The sequence below is a fragment of the Merops nubicus genome, unplaced genomic scaffold, assembly GCF_000691845.1.
Source record: "Merops nubicus isolate BGI_N331 unplaced genomic scaffold, ASM69184v1 scaffold16918, whole genome shotgun sequence".
Lineage (NCBI taxonomy): Eukaryota > Metazoa > Chordata > Aves > Coraciiformes > Meropidae > Merops > Merops nubicus.
The window spans coordinates 12,049-36,433 of record NW_008625289.1 but is presented as its reverse complement, the minus strand read 5'-3'; the positions used below and the strand labels follow the sequence as shown (position 1 = coordinate 36,433).

The 24,385-nt window shown below is 37.3% G+C and overlaps 1 protein-coding gene across 1 annotated transcript in view; it reads left to right on the top strand.

The window, feature by feature from the left end:
* CRIM1 (cysteine rich transmembrane BMP regulator 1 (chordin-like)) overlaps positions 1-24,385 on the top strand; it is a 168,419-nt gene that overhangs the window by 133,865 nt on the left and 10,169 nt on the right. Inside the window, exons 9-13 of the mRNA XM_008945636.1 lie at positions 9,160-9,316; positions 13,356-13,477; positions 16,963-17,172; positions 21,668-21,883; positions 23,571-23,792. Of these exons, the coding sequence (XP_008943884.1) occupies positions 9,160-9,316; positions 13,356-13,477; positions 16,963-17,172; positions 21,668-21,883; positions 23,571-23,792 (927 nt within the window). The remainder of the gene's footprint in view (positions 1-9,159; positions 9,317-13,355; positions 13,478-16,962; positions 17,173-21,667; positions 21,884-23,570; positions 23,793-24,385) is intronic.

Sequence of the window (24,385 nt, the reverse complement as noted above, 5' to 3'; positions counted from 1 at the left end):
GAAAGAGTATAATCTTGGATAAAGGAAGAACTGCTGCAAAATACCAAGAATAAAACTAAACCAGCAGAAAAATCATGAAATGCATTATCTAAAAAAGAAAAAGGGAGGGGGGGCAAGATGATAGAAAATGATACAAGAGAAAGAAACAAACAGAAAAAAGTAAATAAGCAAAAAATTGTTACTTGCAGGATGCAGCAATTGCCATTGTGTTTGGAGTGTCTAGGCTTTTGTTTTCATAGGGAGAACTGGAGTGGATTAAAGTCTTTAGGTGGAAGAGTACATTAGGGGAATGAAACAAGACCACTCATAGGGTATTTGTGAGGCAGGACTCCTTTGGCTCCGAAGAAGACTAACGGGCACATTGAATAAAGCCTGCTGAATGCAGTAAAGTAGGATTTAAAATCTGACAGTTGCAACTGAATCATTCCTCAGTGAGAACCTGCAGTGGAGGCCAGTACTTTATCTGACCTTGTCTATTCCCTGTATTATATTCATGAAAAAGAAAAAGCCTTTAAAATCTCTCCTGCAGCTTAGACTACAGTGTTTTACCACAAATTAATTGAATGTGAAGCACTGTTCAGGGCATAATTGTGAGCATGTAGGGCTTTAGTATGTTTTAACCTTTCAAATCTTACTGAAACTGAATGAAACTAGAGCACTGCTGTCAATTTTAAAAACTATTTGCTTCATTTAGAAGGCTTAGCTTTGCAGTTATGAGGTGCAACTGTCATGCAACTTCATTATTTCCAGACTGCTTACAGAGGGATGCAATTGTAGAAGGTTGAGATGAGTCGTTTTCCTTGCACATCATAGTGCATCATCATCCACTTGGTGGTGTCATCTCTTTTGTCCATCAAAGAAAACCACTAAATCACTATTTGAAAAATAAAAATCTTGGTATATCACATTTCCACGGTTCTCTAGACAAAAAAAAAAAAACTTTCCCCCAACACATTCCATTTGGGTTTGGCAGTGTGCAACTTGGTTTAGTTATATAGACATTCAAGGCCAGAATTGGAAGGTCTGAGAAAAATTAGGTAGGTGCTTCTACAGGCTGCCTTTAAATAGCAGTGTCTAGGGCTCTGAGAAAGTGTATAAAGTAATGATGGAAGAAAGCCTAAGAAAAATTCTGCAGAGACTACAGTGGGACAACACATCTCAGCTCCTCTTTCTATGTGTTAATCATCCAATGAGTAGAGTTTGGGATGGGTGTTCCTAACATTTCGCTCTTCCTAGCAAAAATTGAATATTTCATTCCACTATTCCTGTAAATAATCTCTACTCAGGGATGTGTTCTGAACACTACAAAACTCTCTCGCTGTTAATTTTGTACATTTAAATAAACATATTTTATATTTATTTTTATATCAAACTAAGGTTGAATAATCACACACACTAGTCATGCAAAACATACACTTCAGACAAAGCAAAATTCCTAGAAATAATAAGGTAAAATATAAATTAGGCAACACTTTTCTATTTTAGCAATGGTTATCTCCCATTGTTACCTTGATTTAGCAACAAATTCTGGGGTGAGGAGGAAAGGGGGAAAGACAGATAGCCCAGGTAGTCTCCCTTAGTGTAAGGAAAACACATCTTTGATATTGAATAATTTTGTAGACTTGGGAGAAAAAGGATGTATGCATCCTTCTCCATGCGTATGAAAGGGAATAGCTATTACATATTAGATAGAAGTTTATGAAATGAAGCTGTGGAAAATTGGGGAAGAAGCATGTTTCTTAAAATTTTACAATCAGAATAGAAGTAGTTATTGTAAGTAGAATAGAAGTATTAACTCTTTAAATACACATAGGGAAGAAGGTGATTTCCACTTTGGGAAGCACTTTGCTCCCAGAAGAGGGTGGAATTATGATGTACTACTCATGCTAAATAAGTATTATCTGTCTTCTCACTAGAACAGAAGTCTTTGTCAGGGATCTCTAAAGATTACAATATATTGGTTTTAGTAATGCTTACAATATACCTAATGTAACAGAAGCAGACAAGAATTTCATTTGACTTGTGGTGAAAAAAAAAAAAAACCAAAAAAAAAAAAACAGTGTGCTGCTGGAAGGTTTGTGGAAGCTTGATCATTTGCTAGTAATTCCACCTTTGAGATATTGCTACTGCAAATCCATTTTCATGAAGCCGTATGTTGTATGTGAATCTTAGAGTTGTTTAGAGCAAGTATCCAAATGGGTAATTTGCCTCAGCGAACTCATGAGATTACTTTTTTAAACAGGGTGTTCTAGCATCACAGTGCCCAGTCCCTTCAGTTTTGTCCAGCTATTGTGAATCGTGAGTTAATTCTAACGAAAGGAGGGAGGGTTAGTGTGGATCTGTGGAGGCAATATATTCAGAGAATTCCAGTTACTGATAAGTAACCTAGTTTTCTCCTTCATAAATTTGCCTCCCCAGATCCCCACCCCTGAAGATTAACCAGCAGTAGCAATCCACATCGAGAGGACGGCTGAGGAGTGCTTAATTATAAAGGTACTGTGAAACAGTTCTCCTGATATGATCTAGCCTCAGCGTCAAGAAAATAATCATGGTCAAGGTATGTAGCTAGCTTTGTGTAGCCATGCTACAAATTTTCAAAGAATGGACACAGACCTAAGCCAAGATGAAATACTGACATCATTGTTGTCAAGTATCTATTAATAATCTCTGGCAGGTATTTTTTATTTGTGAAATAGAGGATTGAAAACTAAATTAATTACAACAGGCTATGCATCTCTGTGATGCATTTTCAAAAGCTTTTAGACTAAGATGACTTTCAGACGTTACAGGACAATTATCAGTGTGTCCACATGGAAAATAATAAATTGGAGAAAAAGAAATAACCCAATTTAAGAGCTTAGTGGTTTTTTTATATGCTACATATATTCTAGAAGGAAATGAAATTGTCTTTTCTTAAACAGCTGGAATTCCAGTCAAGCAATTGGAAGTTCAAACAGAAGACGTTTTTTAGACCTAAACATACAACTCATGGAGTTGAATTTTGTTTAATTTTCAGTCTGACTTTTGAGCAATATTTTTTAACACTCCAAATATTCATAGGTTCATGCAAGGTGGGGATGTGAGCACTCTGAAATTAGGAATGAGTCATGCATCTGATGGTTTGGATTTAGGCCAAAGAGTTGTGATTTCTTTTGAGATACATTGCCTCTGAGATACCATACTTGAGAAGGAGAGGTTGCATTGTATCTGAAACATCTGACTGCTGAGTAAATCCTCACAAATGCAAAGATTGCTAACATTGCATATCCTGGGACAGAGTTTTGTTGATGTGTTGTTTGCACGGTGGTCATCGGACTATAGTAGGTCACATCAGTATACCAACTGCTCTTACATGCTGATTTTTGTACATAGCTTTCTTTCCTTTAGCAACCAGCCTTACAGTGATCCGACAACTTTTTCAAACAAGAAGTCAGTGTTAGTGTTGAGAATAAGATAGTTAGTGGATAAGAGTTTTAAAACACTACATAGTTTGTGTGCTGTGTACAGCCTCACCACATCTTGGTATTCATCTGTTCTTAAGGCAAGACTTTCCTCTTCAGAAAGTGTTGTCTCATGCCCCATGTCCCAGACAGATTCCCCTTAAACAGTATGATGCTCTTCTGAAACTCTTACTATTTGTTTTATTATAATCTGTGTATGGAACAGTTTGTGAGTGGGTAAGGAAAGAGGGGAAAAAGAAACCACTTAATTTGAAAAGGGTTTATGGGCACTGGTGACCAGGTTTAAAAACATTGGTGCTAATATTTGTTTGTTAACAATTCACACATGTATTTTGGAAGACTAATCAATCTTCAACTATTCTTTCCATTTCTACTTATTTTTTTTACAACAGCATCTTATTAAATTGATCTAAATTAATCCAATAATTTGAAATTTCCATATCCAAGCCAGCATGTAATGTGTAAAATTGTTGCAAACTGCAGAACGAAGCATTTGTTATAACTATAGTGTTTAGAGGGGTCAAAGTCTATAAGCAGTAGCTTTTCCCAGAATAGTGAGGTCTAGTGAAGACTGACTAGAAACGTGGACCTGTTGGTAACTGGCTGATGCTTTTGCTGGTGTGGTTGCACACGGAAAAGAAAACTGTGTGGTCTTGTTATGTGGGCTGGATTCACTGCTATAAGTATTCAGTGCATATTTGTCCTCAAGTGAGCGTTTGTTCCTAGCAGGAGGATATTTTAATAATTTCATTGGTTGAGTACTAACAATCTTTCCATGATTATTGTCCTGGCCTTCTGCTGTACTTAAGCCAGTTTAAATTCTACCAGAATTTGATAGGGGATTTCAGCTAATGTCTATCCTCACATTAAAAAGCTATATATTTGTGGTAAAAAGACAGTTATATTAGTCTGAGACACTCAGGAGTACATTCATCTTTTCTAAAGTCTTACCAGTCCAGTATCGTTCTGAGATCAAACAATATCCTGCACCTGAACTCTAAACCAGTAGCACAAATTCTTGATTATTCCCTATGGACAGCATGACGTTATACATTTTCAATATTACATTTGACCCTACTATTATTATTTTATCCCTCTAAGCCCTCCTGTTACTTTGTGTAGAAGGAGTGCTTTCTGTATTGAAATTACCTTATTGATATTTTGTGTTTCATAAGAAAAATTAATGAACATATTTCTACTGCTCACATACAAGAATTCTACTCCTCAGCCAGATATTTCCCTAAGCAGCAGGGTGAGAGATTTCTTGCCTTTAATTTGTTTCCTATTCATCATTTTGTTTCTGTTTTAGTCTTCTACGTCCTAAGCAAACATTAATTTAGTTCCCTAGGTGCTGCCATTATATCTAATCAGCCACAGAAATAAAGATGGCTTATACTGAGTGATCAGAAGCTTGATCCCATTCTATTAGACTTGCAGGGACATGCAGCTGCATAATGCAGTTCTCTCAAACTCGGAAAGGCAGTTTTCATTCTGCATTAGCTTTTAAAATGTTTCCTTTCCTTTCAGACTGTCTGATTATCCCCGATACGCTTTTGAAGCAGTCATTAGCCCAGTTAGGGCTGGATCTTTTCTCTGCAAATATGTTCCATGATTTGAGATTTAGGTTCCTGATGAAATGTATCTAAGCAGAGGTGGGAAAAGCCCCCAAATGAGTAACCTCCTAATACTTTGCCATAATAAATTTCCTCACTTCATTGCAGTTGACTTTCATGAGCTAGTTCACTTTATTCTTTAGTATTTGCCACTGAAAAGCAAATCTTTAGCAGAGAATTGTTTTTTCTTAGCCTTTCACAATGAAATTATCATTGTTTTATTAATAATTAATTTAAAGCTATAGCTAAGGCTTCAGAAATATTGTCAGGGCAACAACTGGAAACACTGAATTTGTCTCACATTTAAGTCTTTAGGTTTGCCATCTTTTTATCTTTTTTTTTTTTTTCTTTTCTTTGAGGGCTACACTCTGTTTTGTAAAATCGATGGTTCTCTGTGTTTTCTTAAAAAAATACCTGGTTTAAAATGCTAGACTAGGGTTTTCAACAGACCTATGCCACAGACAAACTGTGTATGTGTACCAGATGGACTGCCTGTTATTGTCATGTTTTTAATAATGTTTCAGTGAGAGTAATTTAGATGGTTAGATGTGAAGTCAGAAAGTGGACCAGAATTCACTGATATTCACTGTACTAATTTTCTTTATAGATAATTATTTTCAAAAATTATTTAAAATCTATTTCCACAGCTTGTAATGTCATACCACCAAAGATTTAAGTCAGATAACACTCTAATTTCAGTAACAACCGTCTTCTCAGAAGGCATCATTTTTAGCATCTTACTAGAAGGACTGTCTGCAGAGACTGGTGGGGATTATTCTGATGTCCTCATATAGCATTGACATAACACTAGTAAGTTCAGATGTGAACAGTGTCCTCTGCTGACTTAGGCAAACATTCCCTGTATGTTTGACATAGCCAGAATTTTGAAGATAATTTGTATCCTCTTCCGTGTGTGTTCCCAAGAGGCAGTGATGGTTGGTCAGTCATCCATCTCAAGGTTCTGAAAAGCTTTCCTTTCTTGGCCACTTACAAAGTAAAAATTCTTTTGAGCATAACTCACTATGTAAAGGATTAAGCATGGAAGATACTGCCTTGAGACTGGATAGTCTCATTAGTGTGTCAGCTAACTGAATTTTAAGTATATTTAACATCATAAGGTGCTTGGAATGAAACAGTCTTCCTGCTTGAACAGCACTGTCCTGGATACCTTGACCCATTTAATAAAGTAGATTAACTTTACACAGAACAAACTTGTTTTGCATCTCTGAAAAGCAGTTTCAGTAAATCAAATCAAAGCAGAAGATTGAAAACAAAAACATACTTGGCTGTGGGATGCTGAGGAATCATTATTTTGCCATCTTCTGTAACTTCATACTCAAACCTGAGTGTTGCACTTTGATAGTTCTTAGTACATAATCTGGAGACAAAGAAATATGCCAACTGAAAAAAAAAAAAAGTTCTTATTGTTTCTGCTTTTGTTTAGATTTTTCATTTTATATTTCCAGCTCTTCCTTTCACTTTAAGATAGATGCCTATTCATTTCTGCCATGCCTTTGCATTTGTACCTTCTTGTTCCTTGACCTGTCTTCCATGAGCCTGATGTTTATGGACAGCTACCTTAATACTTCATCTCTTTGACAAATTGTGCTTCAGAAAATTAATGCTTCTAATTGATCCAACCTGTACAGTTCCAGGCTTATTCACTGATCAGTTCTGAGCATCTGCAGGAGATATCGTAATTTAACATCATATCAAAGGTCATAGCTGATTCTTTTTGGAGATATGCCAGCATAGATGTGCTTTTCTGTACATTCTTTATAAAGTTCAAGTCTTACTCTAAAAATAATGGCTACATTATGAAGTCACACATAATGAAAAGTTCAGTTAATTTTATTATGACTATATGCTGTCAGGGAATAATTGTGTACAACTATCCTAGTGTGAAAGCTCATAAATTAAAGACATTCTCATTTTTTTAACTTGCTTCAAGGAAAGTCGTTTTCTTTGGGTTACACATACATCACTTTTTACCAGAGAAGAGTATCAGTTTCATCTGCATTAAGTTGTGGATGTTCCATCACTGGAGGTGTTCAAGGCCAGGTTGGATGGGGCCTTGCACAACCTGGTCTTGTGGGTGGTGTCCCTGCCCATGGCAGGGGGGTTGGAACCAGATGATATCTAAGGTTCCTTCCAACCCAAACTGTACTAATTGTAGTGTTCTTAAATCAACATTAGTGGCTACATATTAAAAAGATGTAGTATTTTTGCTAGATCAGCCTGAACTCTATCCTTCAAAAACTTGGAAGACTTAATGAAGATCTTTGTAGATATATTTCTCTCTGAGCAAGAACCTGAGATAAGGGTTACCATTCCTGTGCAAATGGTAAAGAGAGTAAATGCTTGAATCTTGTGGCATTGGTACTCTGCTGACCAAGAGAACCTCTGGAGGTTATGAAAGGATCAGACATTTCTTTTTCTGTATTCTGAGTAACAAAAAAGTTTGCACCTTTTTTGCTTCAGACACCAAATTTACATATATATGTAGAGGTGGGAGCCATGAACCTGATGATATTCATTCTTCTTAAACTGAGAACTGTTGTTTGGGATGCTAAGGCCCTTAGCGTTGCATTGTATGCCCAGATTCCACCACAGAAGCAGACAGTGAATTTGCCAGTTTTCTCTGAGGCTTCAGTCCCACTCAGAGGTACTAAGAAACATGCCTTCTTTACCAAATGTGCATTAACCTCGTGGTATAAATAACAAAATACTGAGCTTAGCCACATCTGGGTAAGTCTGTATTTTGAAGTCTTAAATGCAACATTACAAAAACAAAAGAGAAAGCATTTAAATAAGGCACTGATTCCTTCTGTGGTCTGCCTTCAGCATATTACAATGTTAGAAATACAAAGATTGTCTTCAAATTTCAGACCCACAGAATTAGTGTAAGGAACAGAATGAGTCAAAGTGCCAATATCTTCTTTGTAAAAACCCTGTCCCCAAATGTTCATACACCTAAAGGAAAGTGGGCTTCAGAGCTTGAATGAGGAGTGTATCTGGAGGAGCCCTCTTCAACTGCCCTCTGTATAACCAGGACTTTGTAGTGGTGTGGATGCTTCAACTGGAGATCAGCTGTTCTTTAAAAATCACTCTGAAAGCCAGCACTTTGGGTATCACCCATCATACTCTTCTGTTGAAGAATCTCCATTATATATTCTGTCTTTTTCTGTTTTGTTTTCACTTTGGCTATTGTAAATAATGGCCTTTCTTTTTTTTCCCCTGTGATTTGCATCCCTTGTGTAATCATCATTTTCTGTTTCTTCTTACCTCTGAGACTAATCAATGAACTTATATCCCAGAGTATCTTGAGAGTGGTCTTTCTGGCACTTCTTTGTACAAGAAGAAGAAAAACAAACTGATTGTTCTCAAAAATAATAAATTCTATTAAGAGTGACTGTAATGACCATTATTTATCTCTGTACTGGAGAAATGGAGATACCAGCAATCCAGCATCTTTATGCCACAAGAGGCTGCTAGAACATTTAACAGACTTCAAGAGATGGGTTGTATAGTCTAGCATCTCTAAGCTTAGATCTCACATCTTGGGGTATTACAGTTCTATTTTTAAAAAGCAGGCCTTAATCATCAATTGACTGCAAACCGCATAAAGAATAAAGTTTTTAATACATCCAAGCCTTTCAGTTCTACTTAAAATAGGTAGAAGAGATATAAAGATGCTCTATATAGAACAGAAACCTATTAAACCCATATAATGTGTTGAAAGTACATGTTATTTTAAATGTTTTACTGAGGATCAACAGTCATGGATATTGGAGTCCTTTGGCTGTGCATAAAATCATGTTAGTTTAGGGTACCAGATGGTACTCTAGTACTCCCCAGGTTTTTGACTGGAAGTGAAGACAGCCTGTAGATTCTGCTCATACAGTTTGGGTCATTACTGCAGAATTCTGACAAATCTTTTAAAATTAGGACAGTCCAAAGGTAAGGCTTACGAGTATTTTAAAAGTAACGAAGTGAAAGGGAACAGCAGAATTGGTCTGTTAAAGATGTGTTTGTCTGGTTTGAACAGTTTGCACATGGTAATAACCTGCATGTGTCCTTCGCAGGGGAGGAGCTCTGCACCGGCCTCATTTCGGGCTGTTCCTTAGACTGTTCCTTCGGCTTCCAGACTGACGCCCACAACTGTGAGATCTGTCAGTGCCGACCCCGGCCTAAGAAGTGCAAACCCATTGTATGTGACAAGTACTGTCCCTTTGGATACTTGTACGTATTCCCATTCTGAAAGTATATTTACTATAACCCGTGTACGTATTGAAAATATGCAAAATCCAGGCATATGGACTAGTGATTACTTGTTGCAAAGCAGGGGAAAATGCAGGAAAACAGAAACATCGTTACTTGATGATATTAAATTATTCTTCAAAATGGATTTTGCTTAACGTAATAAGAAACAGCAACTAAAAAAACAGCTGCAGATTGTAAAAGCAAAGCAGTGCTTAAATTCTTTTGAAGAATATTTGATGAACAAGATGAAAAAGCTGCTTACAAGTAGCATCTCTTGCGTGTAGGCCTTTGAAATTCTGTTTGCATGTTCCACGGTGATATCCTTTCATTTTATAGCAAATTTGTTTTATTCAAATAAATTTTGTAGTATTTCAAGCTTTTTTTGATGTTGATATGACATCATAGTTTTAGTGAGACATTTCTGATAGCTACTTTACAGAATTAATGAAGAACAGTACTCTTATCTAAATTTTTGTAAATGTGTTCAACACCTATATTGTTGCTGGAGTTCTTTCTCCATAAAAGGAAATATTTTCAATATTTATTCCTTTGTGGAACAGGTGACGAAAACTGGACAGCTTTTTTGCCACACAGAAATGTGTTAATAATCAGTCTGATGGCTCCTATATATGTCTTAACAATACTTTTTATTTTTGGTGGGTCCATACGATGTATTTGTTTTCTTAGGATTTATAATGACTTTACTAATGTTGTAACTTAGCATTTGATACTAATGCTCCTTTAATTTCTGGTTCATTTCAGAGTTCTGTTTGACACTTGTTAAATGCTGCAAGTTGTTACAACAGTAATCTGTAGTGTAGCATGTCCTTCTCTTAGTACACAGTTTTAATAAAGTTTTGAGAAATCCAAATATGATAGAACCTGAATGACCAAAGAGGTAGCCAAGATTTTAGAAAACATAGAAACATAGTGACGTTCTCCCAAATTTAGTCATATCTGCTCACAGATGATGCCAGTAAGCAGTTGATATTTTCTCTGGTTGTGCTGCAGAAGTTGGAAAAAAGAGAACACCGTCCTTATACCTTCCTTTAATCTTCATGCTATTCTTAGGTATAGTAGCATTCCACATAACTGAACGTGCTGGTTGACCTCGCTCTGATTGCACATCCAGCTCCTACACTGTGCATGGCTGAACAGGAGGTGTCATGACAGCAAAAACCCAAAAGCAGATTCATATCCCATGGAACAGTAATGGCACAGATATGCTGCAGTAGAGAGCCACAGGAAGAAAAATGTAGAAAGAAGAATACGTTTGCCTTGAATACGTAGAATGATAGAATCATTTAGATTGGAAAAAGACCTTTAAGAACATGGAGTCCAACTGCTAATCCAGCACTGCTAAGTCCACCACTAAACCATGTCCCTAAGCACCACACTCACATGCCTTTTAAATACCTCCAGGGGTGGTGACTGAATTCCCTGGGCAGCCTATTCCAATGCTTCAGAACCTTTTCAGGGAAGAAATTTCTTGTAATATCCACTCTAAACCTCCCCTGTTGCTCCTTTCAGGTAGTTGTAGAGACTACACGACTACTACACGACTTTTAAGGAGATCAGGTTCGTCAAGCATAACGTTCCTTTCGTGAACCCATGCTGAATGGGCCTGATCACCTGGTTGTCCTCTATATGGTGTGTAATGGCACTCAAAGTGATTTGCTCCATAACTTTCCCTGGCACTGAGGTCAGACTGACAGGTCTATAGTTCCCCAGACCCTCCTTCTGCCCTTCTTGTAGATAGGTGTTACATTTGCTAACCTCCAATCAACTGGGATCTCCCCAGTTAGCCAGGACTGCAGATAAATAATTGAAAATGGCTTGGTGAGCACATCTCCCAACTCCTTCAGTACTCTTGGGTGTAACCCGTCTGGCCCCATAGACTTGTGTATAAGTGATGCAGCAGGTCGCACACCATTTCTTCTTTGATTATGGAGGTCTCATTCTGCTCCCCATCCCTGTCTTACAGCCTGGGGGGCTGGGTACCCAGGGAACAACTAGTCCTACTACTAAAGACTGAGGCAAAGAAGGCATTAAGTACCTCAGCCTTCTCCTTAGCCTCGGTCCCTGTGTTTCTCCTTGCATCCAGTAAAGGATGGAGATTTTCCCTAGTTCTCCTTTTGTTATTAATGTACTTAGAGAAACATTTTGTGTTGCCTATAACAGCAGTAACCAGGCTGAGTTCTAGTTTGGCTTTGGCCCTCCTAATTTTCTCCCTGCATAGCTTCACTACATCTTTGTAGTCCTCATGGAGTGGCCTGACCACCCTTCCAAAGGCCATAAACTCTCCTTTTGTTCCTGAGTTCCAGACAAAGCTCCCTGTTCCACCAGGCCAGCCTTCTTCCCTGCTGGTTCATCTTTTGGGACATGGGGATCACCTGCTCCTCCACTTTTAACACTTCCTTCTTGAAGATAACTATGTACATAACAGTTTGTAGTATAAAGGCCTAAAACTGTGGTATGAACTACTTTAAGATCATTTCACTTCGAGCCTTACATTGGTGCTAAAATCATTTAGATTGGCAGTTCTGTAGTACATTTGTTCAGTTCTTTACTGCTACCATGCCAATTTATTTTCTAAAATAGCAAGCTTGATGTGACTACCAAGCATGTTATGACCATCAAAAGCATGGGATGTAATGGTTTAGACGAATCTCTACTTTAATGTAAAACTTTGCTCACAAAAAGGAGGCTGAAGAAGCAAGTGTTAAAAGAACAGTATATTAAAGAGCGAAAAGTTAAGGAGTAATCATGTTTTTGGTTTTGGTTTGTTTTTTTTTCTTTTAAGACTATCAAGGGTTACATTAGGAAGGTCTTGAGTTTGTGCATCTTAGAGAAACCAAAACCTTTTCACAATTGTCTGAAAAACAGTGTTCACATAGCTCAATAGTGTTCACAGTTTGAAAGCTCTACACATTAATGGAAAGAATTATTTCTTTTGGTATTAAAAGTGTTGTTCTTACAGAGATTAAGGAGGAAAAAAAATAGATGGATAGGAGGACAGAAAATCTTCCGTTTGCCATCCTACTACATGACAATTTGTTTTCCTCAGCCTTTTAACTAAAACCTTATTAAAGCGATATGTTTATCAGCAGACTTATAAAAATCATTTATTGAGTTTTTTTCCCCTCTTTGTCTTGAACTTCTTCAGTACTTCATTAACTTTCCGCCTTCCGTGTGTCTTGGGAAGGCACAGAAAACTTTTCTATCTGTATATGAAGGGAAATTGTACACTTGTGTCTAAAATTTGAATGGTATTCTCTGTCTTCCCGAAAAAAGACAAGCAAATATTCTACAGGATTCACAAAAGCAGCATGTTCATGGCACTGTGAAGAGATACTGTCAGGTGGTGCTTAGACTTCTGCCTAGCTTCACCTGGAAGCTTTAGAAGCATTTGTGTTCTTGATTCTCTGCAGTCTGTTTGCTGAAAAGTTCTCTGGTTTTCACTGCTTCAAAATATGTTACTATGTGTCTGCTACTTTTTGTATGGATTATTGGTATTTCACTTGCTGGTGTTCAAGTAAGCTTTGTGTCTACTTATTTAATGTTTTCAGAAATGTCTCTGTAGTTTTAATATGCAAGAGAGGAAATTCACTGTACTTCACCTGTTGGAGAAGAAAAGTTAACAGTAACTTGTGTTATAAAAGCACAGTAATCATAACAGATTCCTACCTTCCCCTTCAACTTCAGTCATAGAAGTTTTCTTTATACTTTTTCATTTTGAAAAATAATTGATTAATAGTAGTCACAAACACATACGTCTACATTATGTGCTATGGCTTGAAAGTACCAAATGCAGAGATTTTAACGGTCACGTGAAGGGAGCACATGCCAGGGATGGAGACCTGTACATCCCAGAGACCCACTGAACCTGAGGGTTAACCGTTAACACTAGTTTACTTGATCAGTCATTTCTTTAGGGAATGCCTTTGCTTTAAAGATCATGACATGTAGATATTTAAAGTGACCTGCTGACCTTTTACAAATTATTTTGGTCATCTAGGAAGAACAAGCATGGCTGTGAAATCTGTCGGTGTAAGAAATGCCCGGAACTGCCTTGTGGTAAAATCTGTCCCATGGGTTTCCAGCAGAACAGCCACGGCTGTGTTATCTGCAAGTGCAGAGGTAGGTGAGAGTGCATTGACATCTCCAATTACAACTTGTTTTAAAAACAATTGGAAGCTAGAGCAAAAGAAAAGGAATACTGCACAGAGTACGTAAGAACTGAAATATGGTAACTGGTGGGGGAGTAAGTTCAACTTTGCTCAAAGGACTGGATTGTTTTTCAGGTGTTTGTTATTATCTTTGTTGATCTTGGCTTCAACAGAAAGCCTCAGCTCTACTTTCATCTCTCACTTTGAAATCCCAAAAATCAGTTTGTTATCATTAATAAACAATCATATCAGGCCTTTTAGTAAGTAACCATAAGCTAGTCAGGACTTTTTTTTTAGTAGCGTTGTTCATCTTAGCTTCTTCACTAACATGTTTTCTTTACAAACTCAAGTTTTGGATTTGATAGATGCCCTGTACACCACCTAAAATCAGAGTCCTGTTTCTTGGACACTTTTCAGGTGGTCTCGAGGAACAGTGAGTCGAGAGAATGCTTACCCAGGAAAAAGGACTAGGTATTCTTAAGCTAAAAGTTTCATGTGCCACATCCCAGACTTTTGACTGCCAAGTTCAAAGTGGAGACTGAAATAAGATTTCATAAGTTGTCAGCTTCAGTTTTGTGCTGCTTTTAATGCATCTCTTTTTAAAGTTTTTTTCTGGTTTTCTCTGTGTGTGTGTGTTAGTTTGGGTATCAGACTTGCTTCATCATTCATCTCTGTGTGTTGCATTTAATAACTTGCCCTTTGTGCTCACATTTTCTCTGATCCTAACTGCTCTTTCATGCTTTCTTTCCTTGATTCTTGCTTGTGTGTTTTGATTTCTAGCTATAGGCAATTAAGTTTTAATATTTTCCCACTGCTTTGTGTAATGACTCCATTCTTAACTATTTTGGCAGCTATTTCTTTTGCATTTGAAAAAATGATAAAATTTAATAACACAAGCTATGGAAACATGGGACTGGAAAAATATATATAAAAGTTCCTGAATTCACTCTCCTGTAGTTGAAGGCAAACATGCAATCATATAAATCAAAAGGATCCAAAATTATATTTTCTCCACATGACATCATACACTACAGACATTTATAAAAAAAAAAACTTTTAAGACTTCTAGAAAAAAAAAATGACATTTTATAAATGTGCCTTACAGATACAAGAAGTAGAGAGACATTTCACTGACATAAGCTGCAACATATGACTTCTACTAGAAATAAAAGGTTTAAAAATTAAATAAGGAAGGGTGACTGCTGAATGGAGTTCCATTGAGACAGTTCTTATCACTTACCTTGTCATTTGTCTCCACGTTCACAGTCAACATACTTTTTCTGATTGTCATGATGCTGTGATGGTATATAGACATGGTTTTCTCTTAGGTGTGCAATAATTGCATCCCAGACCACAAACAGATGCAACTCTTTAGTTACTAATTATATGTATGCACACTTTTAATGCTTAACAAGGATGGATTTCAAAACGTGCACAAATATTTAGCAAAAATTACTTAATTTCTCTCTAAGCAGTATTTATTGTTATCGTGATCATAAAGATACTAAACCATGAGCATATCACTTCAACATCACTTTGTTAGCAACTTGTCCAAGAATAATTAATCATCAGTACATTCTGAGGGTGCTGTGAGGCCTTGTTAACGTTTTGCCCTAAGTCCAAAGCCCTGAGTAAGAGAAAGGGGTGGCTAAGGCTCCGGCATGTAAATTAGCTTCACTTTCTAAATTGCTTCTGTCAGAAATAGCCTATGCTAGGATTAATGGAAATAGAACCATAGTACATGGCTGGGATATTCCTCTGAAAAACAGAGAGTCCATTTCTCTGCCCCGGCATATAATAGAGTGTATCTGGATAATCCTTGACAGATGTTTGTCTAAGATTTAATTTATTAAGGATCCCCACTCTGAAAAGGAAAAAAAAAAAAAAAAGCTCTCTAAAATAATGTTTTCCTGTGGTTACCAATATGTTATATTATAAAATACATTTTCTAAGACTTCTGTCACCCTTTCTACAAATTGAACAATTTACTTCTTGTCCTAAGCTCAGCAGACGTATGGAACAGCTAAGCACCATTTCCTTTAGAATTTTAGTGATATTTAAGGGGTGGCATCTGGAGCCCCCAAAACATTGTTGGGGTTTTTCCTAAGTTTTTTGCTATGTCAGATAAACCAAATTATTTTGGTCCCTCATCATAGTTCAAAAACTAGATACTAAAGTATAAAAATGTAGTAACTGAATGTAAATTTTTTTTCATAGTATTTCTGGTCATGCAATAGGATGAAGACTTTTAAGAAGTATTTCATCCTTATGCCATGGCTTTTCTTTTTAATTCACAAAATGGTAAACGGTGTAATTTCTGTATGTTGGGCTCTTATTCTGATAACATGCATCAAACTAACTTCATACCATCTGCTTGTGGTTTTTAGACCACCTTTAATAGATCTGCCACTGCTAAAGAAGTGCTGACCTACATATAACTAAAACAAACAAACAAACAAAAAAAAAAGGCACCAAAAAAACCTTTTAATGTTAAAATTAAATGTTAACATTGCCACTTTTCATATTGCATCCTTTTTTAAACAGAAAATTAAATAAATTTAATACAAATAACCTTATATATATCTGTCAGCAGAACATGGTTGACATACCACTGAAAACAAGTCAGTTTGCTGACAAACTGATCTTAAATCCTTCATCATTGTAACGATGCGGGTGAGGGAGTGTTGGGCTCCAAGTTCACTCTGCTGATTAACAAAGAATATATTAAGTCTGAATCCTGAAGTACTTAAATACCCCATGAGGTACAAATGAGACTTTATCCTCCCTAGACCAACTGCTTCTGTGTTCTGGCTGAGTGCAAATAATGCAGCAGTCTAAACTATGGTCTTCTCATCTCAGTAAAAGCTAGGAAGGAAGGATAAGATCATCAGAGTAGTTATTTTCCAAACGTTTCATTTATAATAGTACTGTAAACAAATAATTTCTCATATGGAACTGTTTTGTGAAATACTTCCAGTGTTTAGCATGACCCTTTTAAAACTTGCTCATCATTTTTTGTCATTCATAAGACCATCCTTCGCTCTTGTAAATTCTGTTATGTTCTGCTTGCTATTAGATACTCATAGATAATCTAATACACTAATATTGAAATATTTCATTTTAAATATGCTTCATGCTTTCTGCTGTTTCCCTGCATTACATTTCTCTTTTTTCTAATATTATTTATCCTGTACTGTATGACTAAAAACAGTATAGGTGCAACAGAAGGAAGTTATTGTATTTTTTAAGGAAATACATTCTACTACATCTTACCAACACCTTTAGTATACCTTTTAATTGTTTCATGTGTGTTACTACTTTATTTCTAATCGTAAATGATAGTATTATTAATCCCTTGATTTCATACATGCAATAAGTGCAACCCAGGCATGAAGATTTTTTTCCTGAGCAACACACGCTTATCAGGACACTTCGTTTTCCTTTGATTTTGTGCAGAGGCAGCTGCTTCTCTTATGCCTCCTGTTAAAACAGGCTCTTGCCTGTCAATGGATGGGCGCCGACACGAGAACGAGGAGAACTGGCACGACGGCTGCAGGGAGTGCTACTGTCACAATGGACGGGAAATGTGTGCCCTGATCACCTGCCCCGTGCCAAACTGTGGCAACCCCACCATACATCCAGGGCAGTGCTGCCCGTCGTGTCCAGGTACCGTGCTTTCATCTACGTGCTTTGAAACTGGGGTTCATTTCACAGGTGTTCTGTTTATAATGCATGGAAATAATCCCATGCATCGTTCAGTAATAGGTCATATACATGAAGGTCTCTATGCCCAAATATGACATGACGAGTGGCTTTCATTAAGATCTCAGATGGGACAAAACAGAACTTAAATATTTAAAGCATAGGTATGTTTTGGGTCCTAATGTGTTGATTTTCAACACATTGAGATCTTTAAAGTAGAAAAGGTTTCTAGTGTATGTTAGCTATAATGGCAAATTTATACTCACGTACTATTTTGCTATCTATAATAGCAAATATTATAATAAAAGACTACATTTTCTCTTTTTTAATTTGAAGTGGAATTTTATTAAAATTCGTCACATGTTCTGTGTTTCACAACCCCTCAAAGGAGTAAACATTTAAACAGATGAAAGTAATGGGGTACTATGGATGTGTGCTCTAAGAGAATGCTTCTGTGCCACCAGCAGTAAAAGATTGTTTTACTGCTTTAGGTGAGAAGGCCAAATACAGTTAATGTTGCATTCCAATACAATTTTAATAATAATTGTTGGTATGAACAACATCTATGAAAGATGTCAGTGTAGGTAGAATGTTCTCTGTCTTCAGAATGATTCCTACAATATTTTATGTGCTAAATAGATTAATTTGTAATACAGTGATACTGTCTGTGACTTTATTGGAAGTCATGTTGCAAGTAGGAACAAAGAGGCTTGTCATACTACAATGAATAGCAAAACAGTAAAACAGCACTGCCAAGATATAAGCAATTATGAACTGTTTTAAATTCTTTGTAAAGAACATGAAATCCTAGGGGCAAAATAAGCAGCCAGATCCTCTTTCTGAAAGTGACAGTGAAGAGTGTATCCTCCCTAGGACCTAAGGTAACCAATCTCCTTATATTGCTTAGACAAGTGCTGATCTCCAATCCAGTTCATGCTGTGTGGTAACTGGAAAAACAGTCCCCAAAAAGATGCAGGACTCCAAAAGGTCTGTCTGCCTTTCAGCTTTTCTTAGTCTGCGCTCTCTTCCCCTCAGTATAGAGACCAGACAGTGTCTGTGGTTCCTGGCATTCCAGGGCCAGCTGTGGTGTTGCTTTTGGCACTGGCTGTCATGGAGCCAGAGCTGTTTTCAGTAGTGAGTAATTTAGTAGTGGTTCCTGAGGCTGAGATCTTAGTGCTTAGCATCTTGGTAACGACACACGTTAATGAAAATTTTAGCCGAGGTGGAGACACGAAGAAGTTTTGCACACTAGGGGAACCATTCTTTGCTCACATCCCAGTGCGATGGGGAGGAGAATGGGAAATAAAGTAAAACTTGTGGATTGAGATAAGAACAGCTTAATAACTGAAATATTGTTATTGTTGTCACTGGACAGTGATGTTTTCCACTCACACTAGCTGGAATTCAGGGCTGCACAGAACTGTTACAATGCCTGCAGTATCCACTCACCTTTTTGCAGTGATTTGTGTATTATTGTAGGGAATGGTATACTTCATGTGGATGAGGAGAGGGTAGCATGTCAGTCTTGCAGGAGATGAATAGCCAGGAATGAAAATTTAAAAGGTAGGATGGTCATTCTGGTTCCAGCAATTCTGTTGTTAGGCCTGCAAGACTCATTCCTAATTTCACTTCAGTATCAGCATACTTGTGTGCACTGATTTACCATACACATACAGAACACATCAGAACATTTGAATAAGGGTATTATTAATTTTGGTCTTTCAGAAGCACCAGTGGCTAGTTACTTTGTGTATGGGAATGACTGTGGGTACATCCATTCATAAGTCTAACGTTCAGTTCATGGAATAAAGATTAGTATAAGAAATCAGCAGTACCTATCTTCTCACATTTTGTCTGGATCAGATCAGTGTTTGATACTGAGCACCAGCAATGTTGGTCTCCTGCATAGAGGAGCAGTTGCTTACCCAGTGATGTCTGTTCCTTTGAGATCCAGTGTCTGTGCAGATTTGTCTGACATCTTTTCGTGCTTTTGAGGTACCAGTCACCCAGCTTCTGTGTTAGCAAAGTTATACTTGATGTAAACTCTTACAATATCAGGCCAGGCACAGCACACTTTTAAAGTGATTGTATATGTAAGTGTATAAATTGATATGGCCAAATTAGTCCCAGTGTGGCTTTGTTTCCCCACTGACATTTTCTGTTTGTTAGAAATGTACTTCTGATTTTATATTTCAATGTATTGTTTCCCCACTGATGTTAAATGAGTATCCTGGATTTCAGCAGAGATTAGTGCAGTTTGGAATTGTGACACTGTGAGCACATCACTCAAGTGTGCCTGGCATAAGGGTATCAAAATAATAAGCAAGTCTGTTAAACAGAGTTTTGAATTGCACTGTTAGCATACCAGCAGGGAAGTGGCAGCTCTCAGAAATAATTTTTCAGACTGAAAAAAGGTTATTATGTTCAATTTCATATTTAATTAGTTTTAAACAAAGCAACATATACTTTAACCACTACAGCATCCATTATAACTCTGTTTCTATATATTCAGAGGTTTAAGTGGATGGTCACAATGCTTGTGAAATGTTCCAGGTTTCCTATGAGATTTAGCAGGCCATGTAACTACTGCTATTTTGCAGAACCATGCTTCCTGGATAGAGCGTATTGAGTGTATTTGTTTGGCTGGTTGCTCCTTTAGGAATACAACAGTGGTATGTTTGTAACAATTCAGTTACAGTGATAAATCAATCTCAGTGCTGATGAGGGAGCAGTAAGCAATACCATATGTATAACAATACTATGGTTAAGCTTTTCTGATTATGAGCTGTAGTAAAACAGGCCCATGGCTTTGCAGAGAACTAGATGCAAAAGAGGTGACTGGGAAGATCTCCAGAAACTATTTAATAGTGTCTTTGCTGTGATGAGTTAGGATGTCATTGAATAAAATGTAATATATTGTGGCAGCTGAAATAAAAGACAGTGACAAGGCAGCAAACCAGCTACTCCCTTCAGGTAAATGCTGTTGAATCACATGTGTGGTTCATAATAAGCACTAGGAAAAGCATAGAGGAAGTGAATCAGTGAAAGATAAAATAATTCCCTGAAAGAAGAGATGCATGAGTATTTTGTGAATAGACCACGATCAGCCACAATCAGGTTCCTTGAGTTCTATTAATATGTCTCCAGAAATGAAAACAGATAACTGAGTGATGTATCTTCTGCGTGCCAATGTCACAGAGCAGAGGACACACACGCTGTTCTCCAGACAAGTACAGCAGTGCTATAGATGTGGGGAGAAGCACATCCACTTTGTGAGCCTTGGGCTGCTTCAATGACTGGAGAAGCTGCTATCAAGTTAACTGTTCTGTCCTTAACCAAGATGGTTGGAGTAGGATGATGTTCACATTAGTCATCTTTATAAATAAGTAGGAGAGAGGGACCTTCAGAAGGTTTAGAGATGCAGAGTCATTACCCAGAAGTCACTTTCTCATCCCCTTGATTCATAGCACAGGACACCTGAGGTAGGCTCAGTTCTTGGTGTAGGCACTTAGATGTCTTAATGTTAGGTGGGTTGAATTCAGGCTGAAGGACAACATGAGTTATAAGCCTGACACTTCATGTTGCAGCATGTAGCTTTCAACCTTCTAGCTCCTGTAGCTGAAAAAAACATGGTGTGTGAGGCATCTTGATCCCTGTACCAGTGCATGGAAGAAGCTGGTTGACTCACGCCAGGTCCAAAGCAACCAGCACAGCAGGCTGGCATCTGTTATTGCCCCTTATGTGGGGGTGGGCTTCAAAGCAGGCTATGGGGAGGCAGGTTGTGGCATAACCTTTTCTTGATGGTAAGTGCTTAAACACTTTCAAAGTGAAGGGACAGGTTTCTCTTACCTTCTAAAACACCAACAGGTAAAGAAAGTTCCTCCATTTTTTAATACCCCAGTGTTTGGAGGACACTTAAGCTGAACAAGGGAAACAGTTTCAGTTCCTTTCTTCACTCGAAGGAGGTCAAATCGATTTTCTAAACTGCCTGAGTTAGATAGTGGGTAAGTCTTTTAGCCAGGGCTGTAGAGTAATGTAATTAATTGTGTGAAAAGGAATTAAGGCTCATTAAGGAATTAAGATAGAGTCACTGGAAATAAAAGTCTACACACTGTGGTATCTCCTTGGGTGCAGTTTTTACTTCATGGACTGCAGATATTTATTTATTTAAGCAATGAAGCAGTTCTACCAGTGTCAGGTGCTTATATGTTGTTAGGGTTTTAGGTGGGGGATTCTGTGCTTTTCATTTGGCACAAAATTGTATCATTTTGTGTTTATATTTTTCCCATTTTCCATGAGATGCAGGTGACATAAAGTTGAAAGAGCATCATTAAGAATATAAGTGGTTTTGTTATTCCTAATACTTTCAATAATAACAGAAGTTATTAATCTTGGTTACATTTTTTAATCATTAGAGTCATGGTTGATTTTGCCTGTCTTCCAATTTTGATTTTCCCAGATGAAATAATTGTGCAGAAGCCCGATCTCACCAGTCCATCAATCTGTCATGCTCCTGGTGGGGAATACTTTGTAGAAGGAGAGACATGGAATATTGATTCTTGCACACAATGCACATGCCACAGTGGACGTGTCCTGTGTGAGACTGAAGTCTGTCCACCTCTTCTTTGTCAAAACCCCACCCGCACACAGGACTCCTGCTGTCCACAGTGCCCAGGTATACATTGACAACCAGCTTTCATCAGAGTCCTTTCTTGATCTGAGAACGTGTGATGTGAATATTGAATGTTTCAGTGTGTGCACAGTTAGTTGTTGTGGTGCCTTTGCTCTTTAGCAGTTTGGAGTGAGAGCCTACAGTCTTCCATTTAAATGACAAAACTTGACTGTGTGCAAGAGGTACCTTTTATGTATTGTGGCCCTGAAGTTTGAACGTCTTTTAAGGAAATCTAATAATGTGTAAGGGTTGCATGAGAACCAAAATCCTTAGTTGGAAGGTTTATGAAATATGCACTGGCTTGTTTATGGAAACATGCAGGACGAAAGTAGCCAAAGTGCTAGGCAGATACAGGCTTGTTTCTTTTCTCTTCTATATGCCTTGGGGTTTATGAACCTTCTTATTACTAACTTGCCTATTTGGGATTTGGTCTCAAAAATACTTCTGTGTGATTTTACCTTCACCTGATATGATTTGAGAGTGACTTGAAGGCAGCTGAGTAATATCAAAGCATTCCAGCCCAATGCATGTGCCAGCTTCCTCCTAGACAGCCTCAAAGTTTCAGGAAGGTAACAGGATTTGCTTTCCCCTGAGGAAAGAAGTGCAATTATAAATGAATATGAATGCCTATTTTACATAGCAAATGGGGGGGAATTTATTGCAGTAGAAATTTAGTCCAAACCTGTGAACTGTATGTAAACTTACTGAGAAAATATTTGGTTTCATTAAAAACAAAACCTAAAAGTTTTACTTTAGGAAGTCAAAAAAGTTAGGTTTTACCATGTCTTCTACAGGGGGTGGGGTTTTTCTGACAAAATGTATTCACTAAAGAAGTCAACCAGTTCTCTTGACTTCCGTTTTCCTCATTATTAGTAACAGTGAATATTTGCTTAACTTCAAAATACTGTTTGGTGTCCTTGTATGAGCTTTCCTCACTGACTATGCAAGGAGCTTAGAATCAGAACTTAGGCAGTTTGAGAACCTGATATGACTGCACTTAAAAATCCTTTTTTTCTTCTTCTTTTCTTATATATTCTGTGCACACGCAGTCATGTTTCTTGATCTATAATGTCTATTAAGATACAGCTTCATTACAGAAATAGGCCTCTCCCATGTGTGGGCATGAGAATTAAAGCAGACCCACTGGCATCAAGGTGAAGCCCAGTCAAGTTCAATTTTGTTCTCAGCAGCTTATAATTAGCTTATATAAGTCCACTAGTGAAGATGACAGCAGCATAATAGGTTTTCACTTTGCATCATTCAAGGATTTGAACTGACATGGCAGAAGCTGGGATTCAAGATTTAGATTTAAAACGTAATCGCTGTAATTTAAGGTGAATTCCTAATACCATTCAGTTCAGAGCAGATTTCTGCTTCTGATAGTACTTGGTTTTCTCTTTGCTGTCCTTTTTTCTTCCTTCTCTTTTTTCATTTTTTTTTTTTCTTCTTTTTTTTTTGGGGGGGTGGGGTGAATAAAGTCAGTAAAGGTCTGCATTAACCTTAGTCTAGAGCATGAGATCCTTATCACATGTAAGGACTGAAGAGGACTCTGTCCTTTTAGTCCTTCTGAAGTAGTGAGCCAGTGTGTTACAGTCCCACTGTGTTCTTCAAGAGTTAACCCTCTGCTGAGAAAACACGAAAGAAGTTAGCTACAGAAAGTTAAAATAACTTAATCTGTTTATATTTACAGATGAGCCTCTTCAGCCCTCTTCATCAAGCAATGAGAGCATGCCCAGTTATTGCAAAAATGATGAAGGAGATATTTTTCTGACAGCCGAGTCCTGGAAACCCAATGTCTGCACTAGCTGCATTTGCATGGATGGTGTGATTAGATGCTACTCTGAGTCTTGCCCACCAGTATCCTGTGAGAGACCTGTTTTGAGAAAGGGACAATGTTGTCCTTACTGTATTGGTGAGCAAATAAAAATAGTCAATAACTTGTTGTTCCTTTCTTGGGAATAAGAAAGAACTTCCTTTCTAAATTAAAATAAGTTTTACCTGTTTCAGGGAGATGCAGTTTTTTCCTTCACTTGAACTGGAGAGTGAAATCTTCCTAGGGAGCTTTAAGAATCATGATTTGTAGTTCTGAGGTAGACATGCAGGAAGATATGAGTGTAATCTACCTATATATGTGAGAAGACATTCTCCTGAAAAATTGGTATTACACTTTACTAGATGAAAATATTACACACAAATTGTTTTCTTTAAAGGAAGAAATGCCAAATAACACATATGTTATGTCAAGATATGTGATAATATGAGGAAAATACTGATTTCAGCTGAAGAAAATAAGCTGAGGTATTATGAAATTTCACAGAATGGAGAAGTGTTAATAAGGCATCTAAATTAAAATACAGGAAAAAAAAACAGGAAATTCATTAAAGGTACTTATAGAAGAAGAAAAATAATGTAATTGAGAAAAAATTAGGAAAAATATTTTTCTTAAATACTCAAAATGCATAGAAATTTGAGGGCTGTGCACTTGTTTTTGATTTTAAAGCAAAT